The sequence below is a fragment of the Hypomesus transpacificus genome, chromosome 26, assembly GCF_021917145.1.
Source record: "Hypomesus transpacificus isolate Combined female chromosome 26, fHypTra1, whole genome shotgun sequence".
NCBI classification, from domain to species: Eukaryota; Metazoa; Chordata; class Actinopteri; order Osmeriformes; family Osmeridae; genus Hypomesus; species Hypomesus transpacificus.
Window position 1 is genome coordinate 989,851 of NC_061085.1, and position 14,495 is coordinate 1,004,345.

The following is a 14,495-nucleotide window of genomic DNA, read 5'->3' on the forward strand; positions in this document are numbered from 1 at the left end:
TGAAATTTGTTACAGATGTGTAGAATACATGTTTTTGTAAATGGTCAAATTGAATAAGAAAAGCAATACAAAATGGCTGAAAGGGATTTATTTATGTAAATGTACACATTGCCTCAATATCTTTGTGTCAATAAATCTAATATAATTTTGACTCATGGTTTTTCAAGCCTAACAGGGTTCAATACCACACCACTCTGAAGTACCATAAACAATTTCACCTTGGTATGTCTATGTATGATTGAATTCAATTGAATTGCTCCACAGCACGCGCGATCCAAATTCTCACAGGCTCATCCTGCTCCTTAACACTAGGGTGACCACCTGTCCCGCTTTGCGTTGTGTCGCACAGCATTTTCACCCCTTGTTCTGCACGTCGCATATTGAATATGCTGTGCGATACAGCGCAAAGAGGGACAAGTGGTCAACCTACTTGACACGCGCGAGCTTGGCGAGACGCACACACATCCTTTCTGGAAATGGTGTGCTGACCAAGCCCCCACCCATGGTCTTTAGCTTTGAGTACTTTGAGACCTTTAGATCGTGAGTTTGAAGTGACGGAAATCCGAACTCGAAAAGTAGCTAGCTTTTTCCCTCTGTGTAATTACTGAATCATGTAGCATCTAGGCGAATTCATCAAAAAGGTAGAGGAGGGCAGTCGAAAATTCAGGCTGTGCACGTCAAGCTCTCCAAGGCTCTCCGAGGGCTGACTGAGAGCTTGTAGAAGGCGTTCCACTGAGACAAGGGCGTTCCCATGTGACCGTTTTTCGAAAAAATGCAGAAGCATATATCGGCCTTAAGTTAAAAATAGTTATGCCTTAAGAGTAGAGTAAAAAATAGAGACTAAATGTGTAAATAGATGTTGAAACTCAGTTCTCTGAGTTGGTGCATGTCAGTTTAGGCAAAGGTTGTATTTTAAACCTCTTGGTTTAAAAAGAATTCAGATTTGATTGGAACTCTCTTTATACATTTATAGTGTGATTTGACATTTAACAGCCATTTAATTCATTAATCAAGTTGTTTAACTCAAACAACCAAAACACAGTACATATGGTATACAAAGCTGCAGTCAGATTTGGCGAAATTGTTAGCTTGGATGTTATCTTGAAATTTACATGGGGTCTTGATGATGCGCGCGCAGCTTCAAGGCAGAAAGACGCGTTCCATTTCAGGAGAGTCCGAGACCTTAGCGCGTCACTAGCATCTCGTCATATCACGCAGTCGGAGCACAGCTAAATAATCAGCGTCAGCGTTCTTGGGTACCCAGCATGCAGTGCGGCATGTCAAAAAACGCCAAGACTTGTGGAAAATAGTTTGGTTACAACAGCTATGCAAGGGATTTCAGTTGTTGCGTTCGTTCAGTTAGATGTTTGTAATATTGTTGTTTGTTAGTTAAAATAATCTTGTTGGTCACCGAGAGTGCATGTTGTGTGGTTTAATTGAAAGTGAGAGTCGGCCATTGTACATTAAAACTTGCAAGGAGTTGATCATGGGATATGCCTTAGACCTATTGCCAATGATGCTATTTGATTGTAAATTGACTGTGGTTCTGGAAAGCGGTCTTCAAGCCATCTTTGAGAAATTCTGGAAAAAGTGTTGCGATCAATGTGTTTTGATTGTGGGAGGCAATATTTGGTCGACATCTAAACCTCATGCGTCCGCTACAGCATTTCTGCTTTGGCGTGAATTGCGCTGGGAGGGAGGTAAACGGCATGGATTGGGATAGTGTGCGGGCAGGTGTGTTTTTATATAGAGTGAAATGGAATGAGAAATGTAATACAAAATGTCTGAAAGGGGTGTATTTATGTAAATGTCCACATTGCCTCTATCTTTGTGTCAATAAATCTAATATTTTGACTGATGGTTTTCAAACCTTATTGGGTTCAAGATGACATCACTGAAGTACTATCAACAATTTCACCTTGGTATGTCAAAATATGATTGAATTTGAGTAGTTTAAAGTTTGGCTGAATCCAACAACTCTTACCACAGAAGAAACAGCTTACTTTTTTATACAGTAACTGAACATGACAATATTCAACACTGAGAATAGCTTAATGGATTGGGACAGTGACCTACAAAGTATAAGGTTGTAGATTTGAATCCAGCCCCAGTCTTTTAGCCTGTCTTAAATTTGAATATCTGTTTAGTTAAACAGGATGACATCATTATGAAATACCATGCGCAGTTTCATGCAATTCCACTTTGAAATGTCAACTGCTTCTTAACCTTCGTCCCAAAGCTGACCAAAAATAATACTCTGCCCTATCTACTCATACATTCTCAACAGTTGCTATGTAGCAGAGAGGATAAAGAGGCTGCCTTGTAACCTTATGCTCATGAGTTCAAATCCCCATTCAGCCTATTGTAGTTGGCCCAACATGGTGTACTTTTGCTCTCTTGCTGTCCAAGTCTTGACCTTCTAGAAAGAACATTTTTATTATAAATTTGCCATTTTGCGGAGGAACCCGCATTGCTGCTTGCAGCTATATTTAAATGTTTTAAATATTAAATTAAAATAGTCATTTAACTTTACTTTGAACATTCTTGTTCTGATTTAACCCACAGTCAAATAACTGCAATTAGTATTGGAATACTTTGATTAATGTTAATACACAGTTCAGTTTAAAAATAATAATATGTGAGAACAAAGGTTGTGCTCACCGAAGTCAAGAACACCCAATGAGCAGAATTTAAGATGAACCCAAAATTCCTTTAGCACAGCACAATACTTTTTGAGAGATATTAATTAACCTTCAAGAAACTCACTTTAAACCATTATCTCACTCAAGAATAAAGAGCAAATGGATTGGACATGCCTATTATTCATCGTTTCATAGTAAGTCTAGAGAGGTTGCAATTTTATTGCATAAATCTGTTCCGTTTATATGCTCTACTGTAATCTCTGACCTGAATGGAAGGTATCTTCTTGTTACTGGCAACATTTATGATTCCCTAGTCTTATTAGTGAATGTCTATGCTCCTAATTGGGAAAATGCTTATTTCTTTAAGCAGCTTTTTTTCTAGCCTTCCTCATATGTCCTCCCACTTTCTCATACTGGGTTGTGATCTTAATTGTTGGCTTAGCCCTGAATTAGATTGTTCCTCCACAAAGGTTGCTACTCCTTCCAGATCTACAAAGACAGTCAGAACTTTTATGAATGAGTTCGCAATCTCGGATCCCTGGTGCTTTTTTAATCCTACTGGCAAAGTGTACTCCTTTTTCTCTCCCGATTTGATTGATAACAGAATTCTCCCCTCAGTGAGTTTGTGTCCATATGAGTCGATTGTCATCTCTGACCACGCCCCTATCGCTGTGTGTATTAAATTTGGAGGCTATGTTTGTTAACGTACCCCCTGACGTTTCAATACGCGTTTGCTTTCAGATGAAAACTGTGTGGGAATGATTTCTGACGAAACTGTGTGGGAATGATTTCTGACTAAATTGATATGTTTTTCAGTATGAATAAGACCCCTGCCATCTCAGCATCATTATTGTGGGAAACATTAAAAGCGTACATTTGAGGGCAGATAATCTCGTACGTAAATCATGAGAATAAACAAAAGACGGGAAAAATTGACGGGCCTAACAAGGCGTATTGCTCAGTTAGATGACCTCTACTCCACCTCACTAACTCCGGAAGTGTATAGGGAGCGCCTCTCTTTACAATCAGAGTTTAACACTGACTACAGACCATGCTGCGGAATTACTGCTTGAATCCAGAAGTAATTATTATGAATAAGGAGACAAAGTTGGCAAGTTTTTGGCACATCAATTACGACAAACTGCATCCTCCCACCAAATCCCCCAAATTCTGACACTTTCAGGTACTACAATTTACCATCAAAAGATCAATGACAAATTCAAGGACAATTACACTTCTCTATATACACATCTGACTCCAACACTAACAAGCAGGACTTGAGTCGCTTCAAGTCCCTTTAGTCCATCCGGTTAAGGCCCAACAGCTGGAAGGCCCGATAAGTTATACTGAGCTTGCGGCTGCTATCACAGCTATGCAGGGCGGCAAATGTCCAGGCCCGGACGGGTACCCAATAGAGTTTTATAGAAAATTCCAAAATAAATTAGCCCGTTTTGATGGATATGTATAATGAATAATTTCAATCTCTTAGTTTGCCCCCAACCCTTAATCAATCTTATATTTCCCTTATTCTAAAAAAGGATAAAAATCCCCAGATTTGTTCCTCTTATCGGCCAATTAGCTTGTTAAATGTGGACTTTAAATTGTTATCCAAAATGCTTACCCTTTGTTTGGAAGCTGTGTTACCGACCGTTATCTCCCTCAACCAGACTGGATTTATTAGAAATACACATTCTTTTTTTAACCTGAGGCGACTTTTTAACACAATCTATCACTCCCCCATGACCTCTGTGCCGGAAGCTGTGATCTCCTTGGATGTGGAAAAGGCCTTTGATCGCGTGGAGTGGGGATATTTTTTCTATACATTTGAGACATTTGGTTTTGGTGGTGGCTTCATCTCGTGGGTAAAGGTATTATTTTCATACCCCCTAGCTTCAGTGAGGACAAACGACACCCATTCCAAATACTTTCCCCTCCATCGCTCCACCCGTCAGTGGTGCCCGCTGAGCCCTCTACTCTTTGCCTTAGCTATCGAGCCCCTCTCCATTGCTCTTCAAAGTGACCCCCGCATTTCGGGTATCGTCAGAAACGGAGTGGAACAAAAAGTTTCTTTATGCCGACGACTTTCTTCTTTATGTCTCCAACCTCTCGGTCTGTGTCCCTGTGACTCTCTCTGTTCTTGACTCATTTAGTGTCATTTCTGGCTATAAATTGAATCTAAACAAAAGCGAGTTATTTCCCTTGAATAAGGCTGCACATGAATACCCACTACATGTCTTACCATTTAAAACTGCAAAACATAGCTTTACTTACCTTGGAATTCAGGTGACTGCTAAATTTAAGGACCTTCATACAGCTAACTTTGACACACTTATAACCTGTGTACAAAAGGATTTTGACAGGTGTTGAATCTGTCTTTGGCTGCCCGAATTAACTCTGTCAAGATGAACATCCTCCCTAAATTCTTATATTTCTTTCAGTGCATACCCATTTTTCTTCAATTTACATTCTTTCATAAAATTTACACCATGATTTGGGATTTCATTTGGAATGGGAAAACACCAAGGATACACAAACAGTTCTTACAGAGGCCGAGAGCGTTGGGGAGAATGGCGCTATCAAATTTTCGATTTTATTACTGGGCGGCCAATATCAGAATAATACATTTCTGGCGACGTTTTGACTCGTGCAGCTCCAAAATCGTACATCGGGCTCACTACACCAAAGTTAGGCTCTCTAAAATGTATAAAGATATTGACCCAACTTGTGACATATGTCAACAAGCTCCTACGAGACATGTTCATATGTTTTGGTCTTGCCCCACTCTAAAATCTTTCTGGGTAAAAATATTTTAGTTCATTGTCCAAGGTCATTGGGAAAGCAATTGATCCAAATGCCATGGTGGCGTTGTTTGGCGTAATTCCGCCCACACTTTCACTCTCTTCCTCAGAAAAAGGCTTTGTAGCTTTTGTCACTCTACTCGCCAGACGCTTGATCTTACTGCAGTGGAAATCTCCGGCGCCACCTTTGCATACCCTTTGGATAAGGTAAGTTTTTGGGTCTGTCAAATTGGAAATAATAAAATGTATACTAAGGGGCTAACAGAGCATTCAATTAAATATGGGACCCCTTTCGATACGTTCAAGACGTGCATTTTCCAAATATATAAACTGATGCGTTTACTGATGTGTTATGACGGGCAACAGACCACAGCTTTTTTTTAGTTATATATATTATTTTTTGTATTTTTTTTGTTTGTAGTGTTTGTATTGTCCTGTCGGTGCCCTGCTTTTGTTTTAACATTTGCATGTTATCCTGTTTTGATCTGTGTTTTGTGTACTTCATTGTTGGAAAATGTAATAAACATATATAAAAAAAAAGAAAATTGTCAAATTGGGGCGTGGCCTGTAACGCCACCTTGTGTCTAAAGTGGCCCATGTTCAATATGGTAGTTACTAACGGTGCGTGTCCACTACAGCGGAGCGGTGCGGAGCGTCGGCTTCCAATTCATTTTCAATGAAACCGGGCGTTGACGCTTGTGTAGGGCATTGTGGGAGCGTACGCGAGCGTCAACGCCCGGTTTCATTGAAAATGGATTGGAAGCCGACGCTCCGCGCCGCTGTAGTGGACACACACCGTAAGGCTCTGCAGTTTCAACATGCGAAATTTCACAACTTTTTACAGTACTGGTCTAGGGGCTGCCAATAACTCCCATTAAGTAAAAAGCCAACAATAACAATAAGTTTCCTCGAACCGGAGGAACCCTAATAATCACCAACTAATAACATGGAAATGAATGACAGATTGACAAAGGCACATTCATTTTCCAACATTGCCTTTGCTCCGGGCAAGAAGTGCCACCTCGCGATTATTACATGTCAGTATGAACGTCCCTGTCGGAAGACTCAGGGGTCATTTGACCGGCTCAGCGCTTCTAGTGTTGAACACCCAAACTACACTACAAAATGTGAGAAATATGAGAGAAATTAACACGTACCTAGCAGTTTCTACAACAACACGTGTGGCTTTGTGTGCGTTGGCAAAATCCAGTTCCATATTGACCCCTAGCTGATTCAGCTGTGGTAGTGTGGCACTGAACACATGGTCCATGTCTGTGTGCTCTGAGCTAGACGCTGGCTTCCAGATGCCAGAGCTGTAGTTTGAAGATGATTCACATGGAAAGCCTTCTGAGGACAGGCTGTGCCTTTCCAAGATAGAAGTACTTGAATATTCTATTGCCTCCTTCTGGAGCTCTTCATTCACAGTGTCCTGGAGACGACTATTCACTTGGCCCTGGGATAGGAAAATTTAACAAAGAAAATTAAATTTTTGCATAAAGAGACTCCAAACCAAAAGCAATTTCATACAAGGACACTTAAATATAGTAATAGATGAGTGATCAACTTCATGCTAAGGTTCTTTAAAATTACATTTCAAATGGGTTTCAGTATTACAGCACACAGTCATTAATTTAAACTAGTGCTGTCAGTTTAACGCGTTATTAACGGCGTTAACGCAAACCCAAATTAACGGCGTCAATTTTTTTATCGCGCAATTAACGCTCTTTTTGGCCTAGCAAACTTTTCACATGCTGTTGCAACAACTACCGAAGTTAGAAAAACTACAACACCACACCGGATCTAGCTAGACCGGACAACAAAACAACAGGCACGCCACACACTTGTTTGGCTTGCGATCCGGCTAAAGCGTAGTAGCAGAGCCCGTTTACGGATATGAGACATTCTCTGGTAGGAGGTTAACTTTACATTTTGAGTGGATGGCGAGCGCGAGACGCCGAAATGGATGCCAATAAGATTCTGAATGGAAAGTTTACTTTTAAAAAGTTGCCAAATGGTTCCATTGACAAGACCAAAGTGATCTGTGTGTTTTGTCGTTGTAAAATGAGCTATCATTGCAGCACGTCCAGTCTGAAATACCACTTGATGGCCAAGCACACAGATGATGCAAATTCTCCACCCCTTCGTCAAAGCCAGGCGATTGCAATGTTGTTTTCAATAACAAAAAATATTTGCACGAAGCAATCCGAACCACTTTTCCATGTTGATAAGAGCATTAAAATTTGAAAAAAGAATGGGACAAAAAGAAATCAAGGGACATTTAGAATAGATAGAAATAGAAATGTGCGATTAATTGTGATTAATCGCGAGTTAACTATGACATTAATGCGATTAATAGCGATTAAATATTTTAATCGTTTGACAGCACTAATTTAAACACTAACCAAATTACTGAAACAAACTTGTAAATATTATCAAGAGCTGAGGGTAACCTTACCAATAGCTGCTGATAAAACATGTGCTCATCCTTCAATTTTCTACTATCCTGTCTGACAGGGATCTCTCTCTTTGGGGACAAGGGCTGGCTGTACATGGAGGCACTCTCTCCCAACTTTGGGCTCTGGCAACAACTGCTTCCATGATCTACCCCATACCTGGAACAAACACACCAGCAAACATCTGGTAAAAATAAGTATAAAAGTTTAAAAGCCGGGTCGGCTGTGGCTGAGGGGGTCTTCTGTTAATAGCAGGGTTCGGTCTCCAACTTTTCCAGGCCATGTGCCAAAGTGTCCTTGAGGAACACACTGAACCCTAAAGTTGCTCCTGATGGGAAAGTTAGGGCAGCTATAGGCAGTTATGCCGCCGTCGGTGTACGAGTGTGAATGGGTGAATAAGAGGCGAAAAATTTAAAGCATGAGGCTTTATAAATGCAGTCCATTTACCATGAAATGTTGGCAAAAAACTTGCACGTTCTTGTCTTTTTTGAAAAAGTATGAATGATGTGATGTGTGAAACATTAATGAAAACCCTGAAGAGACTGGTGCTGGAACAGCTGCGGCACATGGTCAGTCCTCTCAGGTGGATGCCCCCCTCGTGTCTTGGATTGTCGACTACCTCACTGGCAGACCAGCAGAATGTAATGTATAAGCTAAAGAATGTCAAACACGTTGTGGGTTAAGCTAGACTGCAGTTGGTCTATAGTAGGCCAACATATCAACATTTTATAGTCGGCTAACAAAGTTGCGTTGTCCCCAGTCAAAAGTATACACAAACACACAAGGTCATCATAAACATTCAATGGTCTACTTTGATCCAATTATACTGGCAAAACATGTAGGGTTTTTCATTTATTGTCAGAACAAGATATTGCAAAAATGGGAGTAACGTATAATTGTTTACTTGATGTTAGCCTGTTGATGTTAAGCCTATTCAATTTAACAACTTTCAGAATGACAAGACACAGTGGATAATATGTCCAAAATAATATTAAACTGGTTGAGAATGTGTATTTTGTTTTTATGTAGGCTATTATATTACTGTAACATTGGGACTCCAGTTTCAAGTGTAGATAGCGGGTTACGTAAGGGCAGTAGCGCATGTAAAAAACAAAAGTTGCATTTGATAGGCCACCTACTTGATTTATCTACTACAACTAGCCTGACATTTAGAATAGCCTACGTTTTGTTCCTTTTACATCTACGGAGTAAATCGAATAAATAGGCTAATCTTGGGCACAGACTGCATTGTGCACAATTTTAAAGCAGAGATCGTAGCTTTAGCTTAGAAGTTCCAAACATACACTTCTCAAATGTTTGCAATACTTGGACCATGCCCTGTCAATAAATAAAGAACAATAACTTTTGGCAGGATACCTAGATTTATCAGACCCTTGAATGTTTGAGACTATTTAAATATTTCCTTCTGTAGACCTACTGCTCGCAAACTATAGTTTGAGTATCCACTAATTCGCCTTACATTGTCAAATTTCATTTTATTGGCTAATGATTTGTTTGACCCATGTTTGAATACATGCAAAAATGCTTTTATCTGCTTTACAAAACATAGCTTATTTGCAGTTCGTATAATTAAATTATTGTTATCATTTTGCACATAATTATATATAGAACATCATATTATATATGTGCAAAATGATAAGAATTTAATTATACAAACTGCATTTGTGTTTGTGCATTATATATATAAATAAACTATACCTATAAGGTATATTTATACACCATATAGTAAACTTTGTCTGAATAACAGAAGACACACATACAGGAGCCCTTGAGACATCTGCTGATAGAAAAAAGAATCACAGACTTGGAATGTAGGAAAATTAAAGGTCGAATGCGCACCTGGCAGCTATTTAACAGTAAACAGGAATGAAATGACCTTAAATTAGCTTTTCCCAGTGTGATTTTTTATATTTTTAAATACTGGTTGATAACACACACATCTAGGAAAAGCAGTGTCCTGGAATTCGATTGAGTGCGAAATACAATTTTCTCTACACTTGCTCGACGAGCCATATCTGCGAAGCTTTAAAGGGTTCATTGATTGCGAAACCAATTTTGTCTTGTCATAGTTGAATAACGACATTTCGGTGGGTAAAATGGACATACAGTGAACCTCAAAGTCCATTTGACAACTCTTTCCCATCTAAATCTCACAACTTGAAACTGCAACTGTAAAACGATCGGTTTTGAAAACACTACTTATTTATTTATTTAGAAGGATCCTGTGAAAGAAATGTTGGGCTTATGTACAATGAATGTGTTTTAAGAGAAGTTTACAGTTGGTTATGAAGCTTGATACAATGTATGTTGATTCAACTCATTTGGTAGATACACCTCATTTGTGTCATTTGACACCTCATTTGTTATAAACACCTAAACACCTAACTAGGAGACATGAAGTCTAAGAGACGTGAAGTCTGGGTGACCTGAAAGAGTTCTTGTCACCTGGGGGGAAGAGACAGTTGGTCTGAAGAAAATGTGGATTCAACTGTATTGTTCTAAAGATTTAACCAATGACAGAAGAGATTTGGTATAGCTGTATGTCTGTAGGATGGACCAATGACTTTTGAGAACTGTCGTATCTATAAAATGGTCTGTTGAAGAATGTTCTGGGGGGTTCAGGGCCATCAGCTGAGTAGTGCTGGTGGGCTGGATTCTCCCGGTTCCATTCTAGAATGCTAGATGGAGCTGTGTTTGTGTTATTGTCTTATGTTTGTGTGCTGATGATATGTTGGTAACGTTATTATGTTTAAATCTACGTCAAATAAACATTAACTCTATACTTCACCTGACTTTAGTTTGAACAATTGATTCTCTCAAAAATGTCCACGACATTCCCATTAGCTCTACCCTAAGACAGAGCTACTTTTCGTGGGGTCCACATATAAGACTTACATACTAACAACAAACATTTGAAACATACACTACAATACCAACATTTAAAACATACATTACATTTGTGACGTCACAAATAAGGCATCACCTTTGTCATGCCCCATCATTTATACAGACCAGCCCTCTGGTGTTCTGGCCCAGGATCTCAGACACTAGTTTAGCTTCGCACTGGTCTGTGTACTTCCACGCGAACAACAAAGGCGAAAGTTTGAAAGTTTTTAAAGTATATTGAAAATGGACCATCGTAAATGCAGTGTTCCAGGCTGTACTGGGAATGCTGACACTTTTCATAATCTTCCCAAGGAACCAGACACTCGACGGGCATGGCTGATGTTTTTCTATTAGAAGACCCCTATGAAGTTCGATACATTTATTCATTTGCTCGAACCATTTCACCAAAGACAGTTTTGAATGAAAACCTTGGACAATTTAAATAAGGATTTGCTAAACCGCTGTTGCTGAAAAGAGGTGCTGTTCCAACCGTATGCGCAACTCAAACGCAAGCTGTAAGTATGATTTTGTCGCTAACAGTTAGCCTATTAGCAATGCTAACATCTCCTGTGTCTAGCATAGGTAGAATGCTAAATATGTTTCTAAACAAATTAACAAACCTTACTTAGCAAATGACTCTAGCTAGACTAGCTGTAGTCGGCATTAGAAAAAAAGCTTCCGAAAAAATTACCCGAATGCGAGGCTAACGCCTGTCTAGATTATCCATTTGAAAGAACTGGAGAAAGGCAGGTACTAGATACAGGTTACGTTACCATAACTGTTACCGACAAAATCATACTACAGCTTGCGGTTATGACAAACATAAGGTCGGAATGCCACCTCTTTTCAGCAACAGCTTCAAAGCAAATCCTGCTTTAAATTGTCCCAGGTTTTCAAACCCGTCCTTGGTGTAATGGTTCGCGCGAATGTGTTGAGGGTCGAACTGCACAGGGATCTGCTACCGTATAGACAAACATCAGCCATGCCCGTCTAGTCAATGTTAGCTAGACTCTAGCTCATTTCCTTTTTATTAACGCTGATTTTCTTGCAAGGAATGCAAGAACAGCTAGATAGCGAAAACACCTAAACTGTAGGCATGTGGACTAGTTTAGCTTGCTAACGCAAGAGCATAGGTAGAATGTGTGAAGATTTAGCCTAGTTGATTAGCAATGGGGTTAACGTTATTTTGTGTTCCGGACTATTTCATTCGAATAAATAACCTGTGTTGTCATGTACATCTGCAATTCAAGATGCATGTTTGTCCACATCTATTTTTCAGCAAGAGCTAACTGAAGCTGAGTTGAATCACGATAGTTTGTTTGCTAAGATATAGTGCTAACGTTACCCACCTATGGCAATCCTGTTTGCTTCGACAATAGAAGTGGAAACAACTAGCATACTCATTTGAAATGATATCTAGTCAATCTGTTGAAAACAGTGTTGTGTAGACACAATAGATTCATTTGTAAGTTTTGATTTCAAGTGTCCACCTTTGTTGTTTCAGTGAGTGCTGTTGGCCGTGTTGCGTCTTTGCTCCGCAGCTTCACTCGTTGTAAACCAACCAATCAGCGTGCAGCTCATCTATATCTTCATGAGCATACCATAAAAGGAGAAAACCTAGCGTTTTTCACTGGATGTATCACAGGGCATATAACAGCACTAGGGAAATGTTCAACCCAACCAATGTTACATACCCTATTTGGAAACCTTAAGGAACGGCGTGAAATACCCCAAAAACACAGTCAATCACCCCTTTAATACAAGGGCACCGCTTGACAAATTCCTTTTCTACAGGGGATTAGAAAAGCTTTTTCTGTGGAAATCACTTGTTGAAAATTCCCACTCTTTTCTTCCTGACCTGGTAAACCGTGAAAACCTTTCAGGCTGTTTGGAAAGTGCCATATCCCATAACATGCCCCCTTCCAATGATCGATCGGGTAGTGCAGTGGTTCTCAATCCTGGTCCTCGGGACCCCCTGCCCTGCACGTTTTAGATGTTTCACTCTTCAAACACACCTGATTCAAATGAATGGGTCGTTATCAGGCCCATTTATTTGAATCAGGTGTGTTGGAGCAGGGAAATGTCTAAAACATGCAGGGCAGGAGGTCCTGAGGACCAGGATTGAGAACCACTGGGGTAGTGAATCAATGGATTTGGTCCCTCAAGTTCCCTTCAACGTATTGTCTACTCAAGTCAAGTTACCGTTAACATTCCAGGCATTACAATGCTTACACAGGTATTTAAACACCTCAAAAATAGACTTACATTTCCTTTAGCTTTTAGCTCTTGTAGAATACTCATTTACGGTAACTCACTCCACTCATTTATACTTCTCAATATTATCTAGTATTGACAAGAAACAAGAGGAAAATTCCTTTAAACTAGCTTTTCCCGGTGTGACAAAACATTATACTGGGTGACAGGACACACACATCTAGGATAAGTCAAGAAAGCAGGATCCTGGAATTTGATCAAGTGCAAAAATATATATATTTTTTATCTTCACTGCGGTGTAATTACCAGCGTTCTGCGCTTCTAATGCAGGGCTTGAAATTCCTACCATTTTGGTCGCATATACTCCCAAAATAGTACCAAAATTGAGCCTTTGTGCAATTAGTTCATTGTTGATGTTATAGTGTATGGCGTTTTTACAGCTTATGCCATCAATGCTTTTTTCTCTCCAGCTCGGAAAGGTAGCGTTACCTCTTTGTCTTCCATAGCTACTGTGTATAATGTAATAACAAGTTATGGGCTTGAAATTGTGATTATCAAATATGCTCCTGAAATTGTATCTGTGCAACCTCTAAATATATGGGAGCATGTGTGCCCGTGCAAATAATCGTTATCGTGCGAACTGTAAGTGCAAAATGTTTGCTAATTAGCCTTCTGCACAGTATGTGCCTGCTCTACCGTTTTATCCAATATTACATTACCATTTAAACTTCATCTTTACGTTGTTCAATACAGATTTTAGATTAGGTTTAAATTTGCCGTCAATAACTCCTTGTCACTGCGCTCCGTTGTCACATGACAGGGAGCTAACTCGCGCTCAAAATTTGAAGAGCTGAAAAGACAATAAGAGCATTTTTGGAGGGTGTGCCAAAAATGTTTCTGGTGCTACCAATTAAAAAAGTTAATTTCAAGCCCTGTCATGATAAAAACCAATCACACCCTGTTTGAAGGCGAGAAAAAGTCTAGAATCTTTCAAGGGGGATTTCTCTTCTTGAGCATTTCAGATTTACCAACATTCAGATTTGTTTTCTTCTTCAACTATTTTCATGTAAATCACTTCATTTGAAAGTTTACAATCTGCACTTTCATAATCATGAAAGGCAACACACAGGTATTCCTCTCAAGATAGCAAAGCAGTATGCTAGAGGTACCTGCAATGCTATTGTGTTAAGTGTTGGTAAGCCACCTTCAGAATGTTTCGATCTTGGTCAATGTAGAAGCAGTGTGCAAGCACCTTTGCATCGACTGGTTTGAAGGTGAACCTGACACATGTTGCTCCTTCTTCATTTCTTGAAGTATGTTGGCATCAGGGACATCAGGGTCAAAGTCTGCATGCCAGTCCTGCTGTGAGCACTCTTCATATGAAGGAACATCCGGGTCCCCCCAAAAAAGACTGGCACCTAAAAATTTAGGGTGAACAATTAACACTTAGTGTTATCATACATTTAGCCTTTGAGGAAAAT

The 14,495-nt window shown here is 39.6% G+C and overlaps 1 protein-coding gene across 10 annotated transcripts in view; it reads right to left on the reverse strand.

Moving 5' to 3' along the window:
- stil (STIL centriolar assembly protein) overlaps positions 1-14,495 on the reverse strand; it is a 62,466-nt gene that overhangs the window by 5,906 nt on the left and 42,065 nt on the right. For all 10 annotated transcript variants that reach the window (XM_047049980.1, XM_047049981.1, XM_047049982.1 and 7 more), the window contains 3 exons: positions 14,267-14,432; positions 7,896-8,052; positions 6,598-6,893 (listed from right to left, as the gene is read on the reverse strand). In XM_047049980.1, coding sequence (XP_046905936.1) covers positions 6,598-6,893; positions 7,896-8,052; positions 14,267-14,432 — 619 coding nt within the window. The remainder of the gene's footprint in view (positions 1-6,597; positions 6,894-7,895; positions 8,053-14,266; positions 14,433-14,495) is intronic.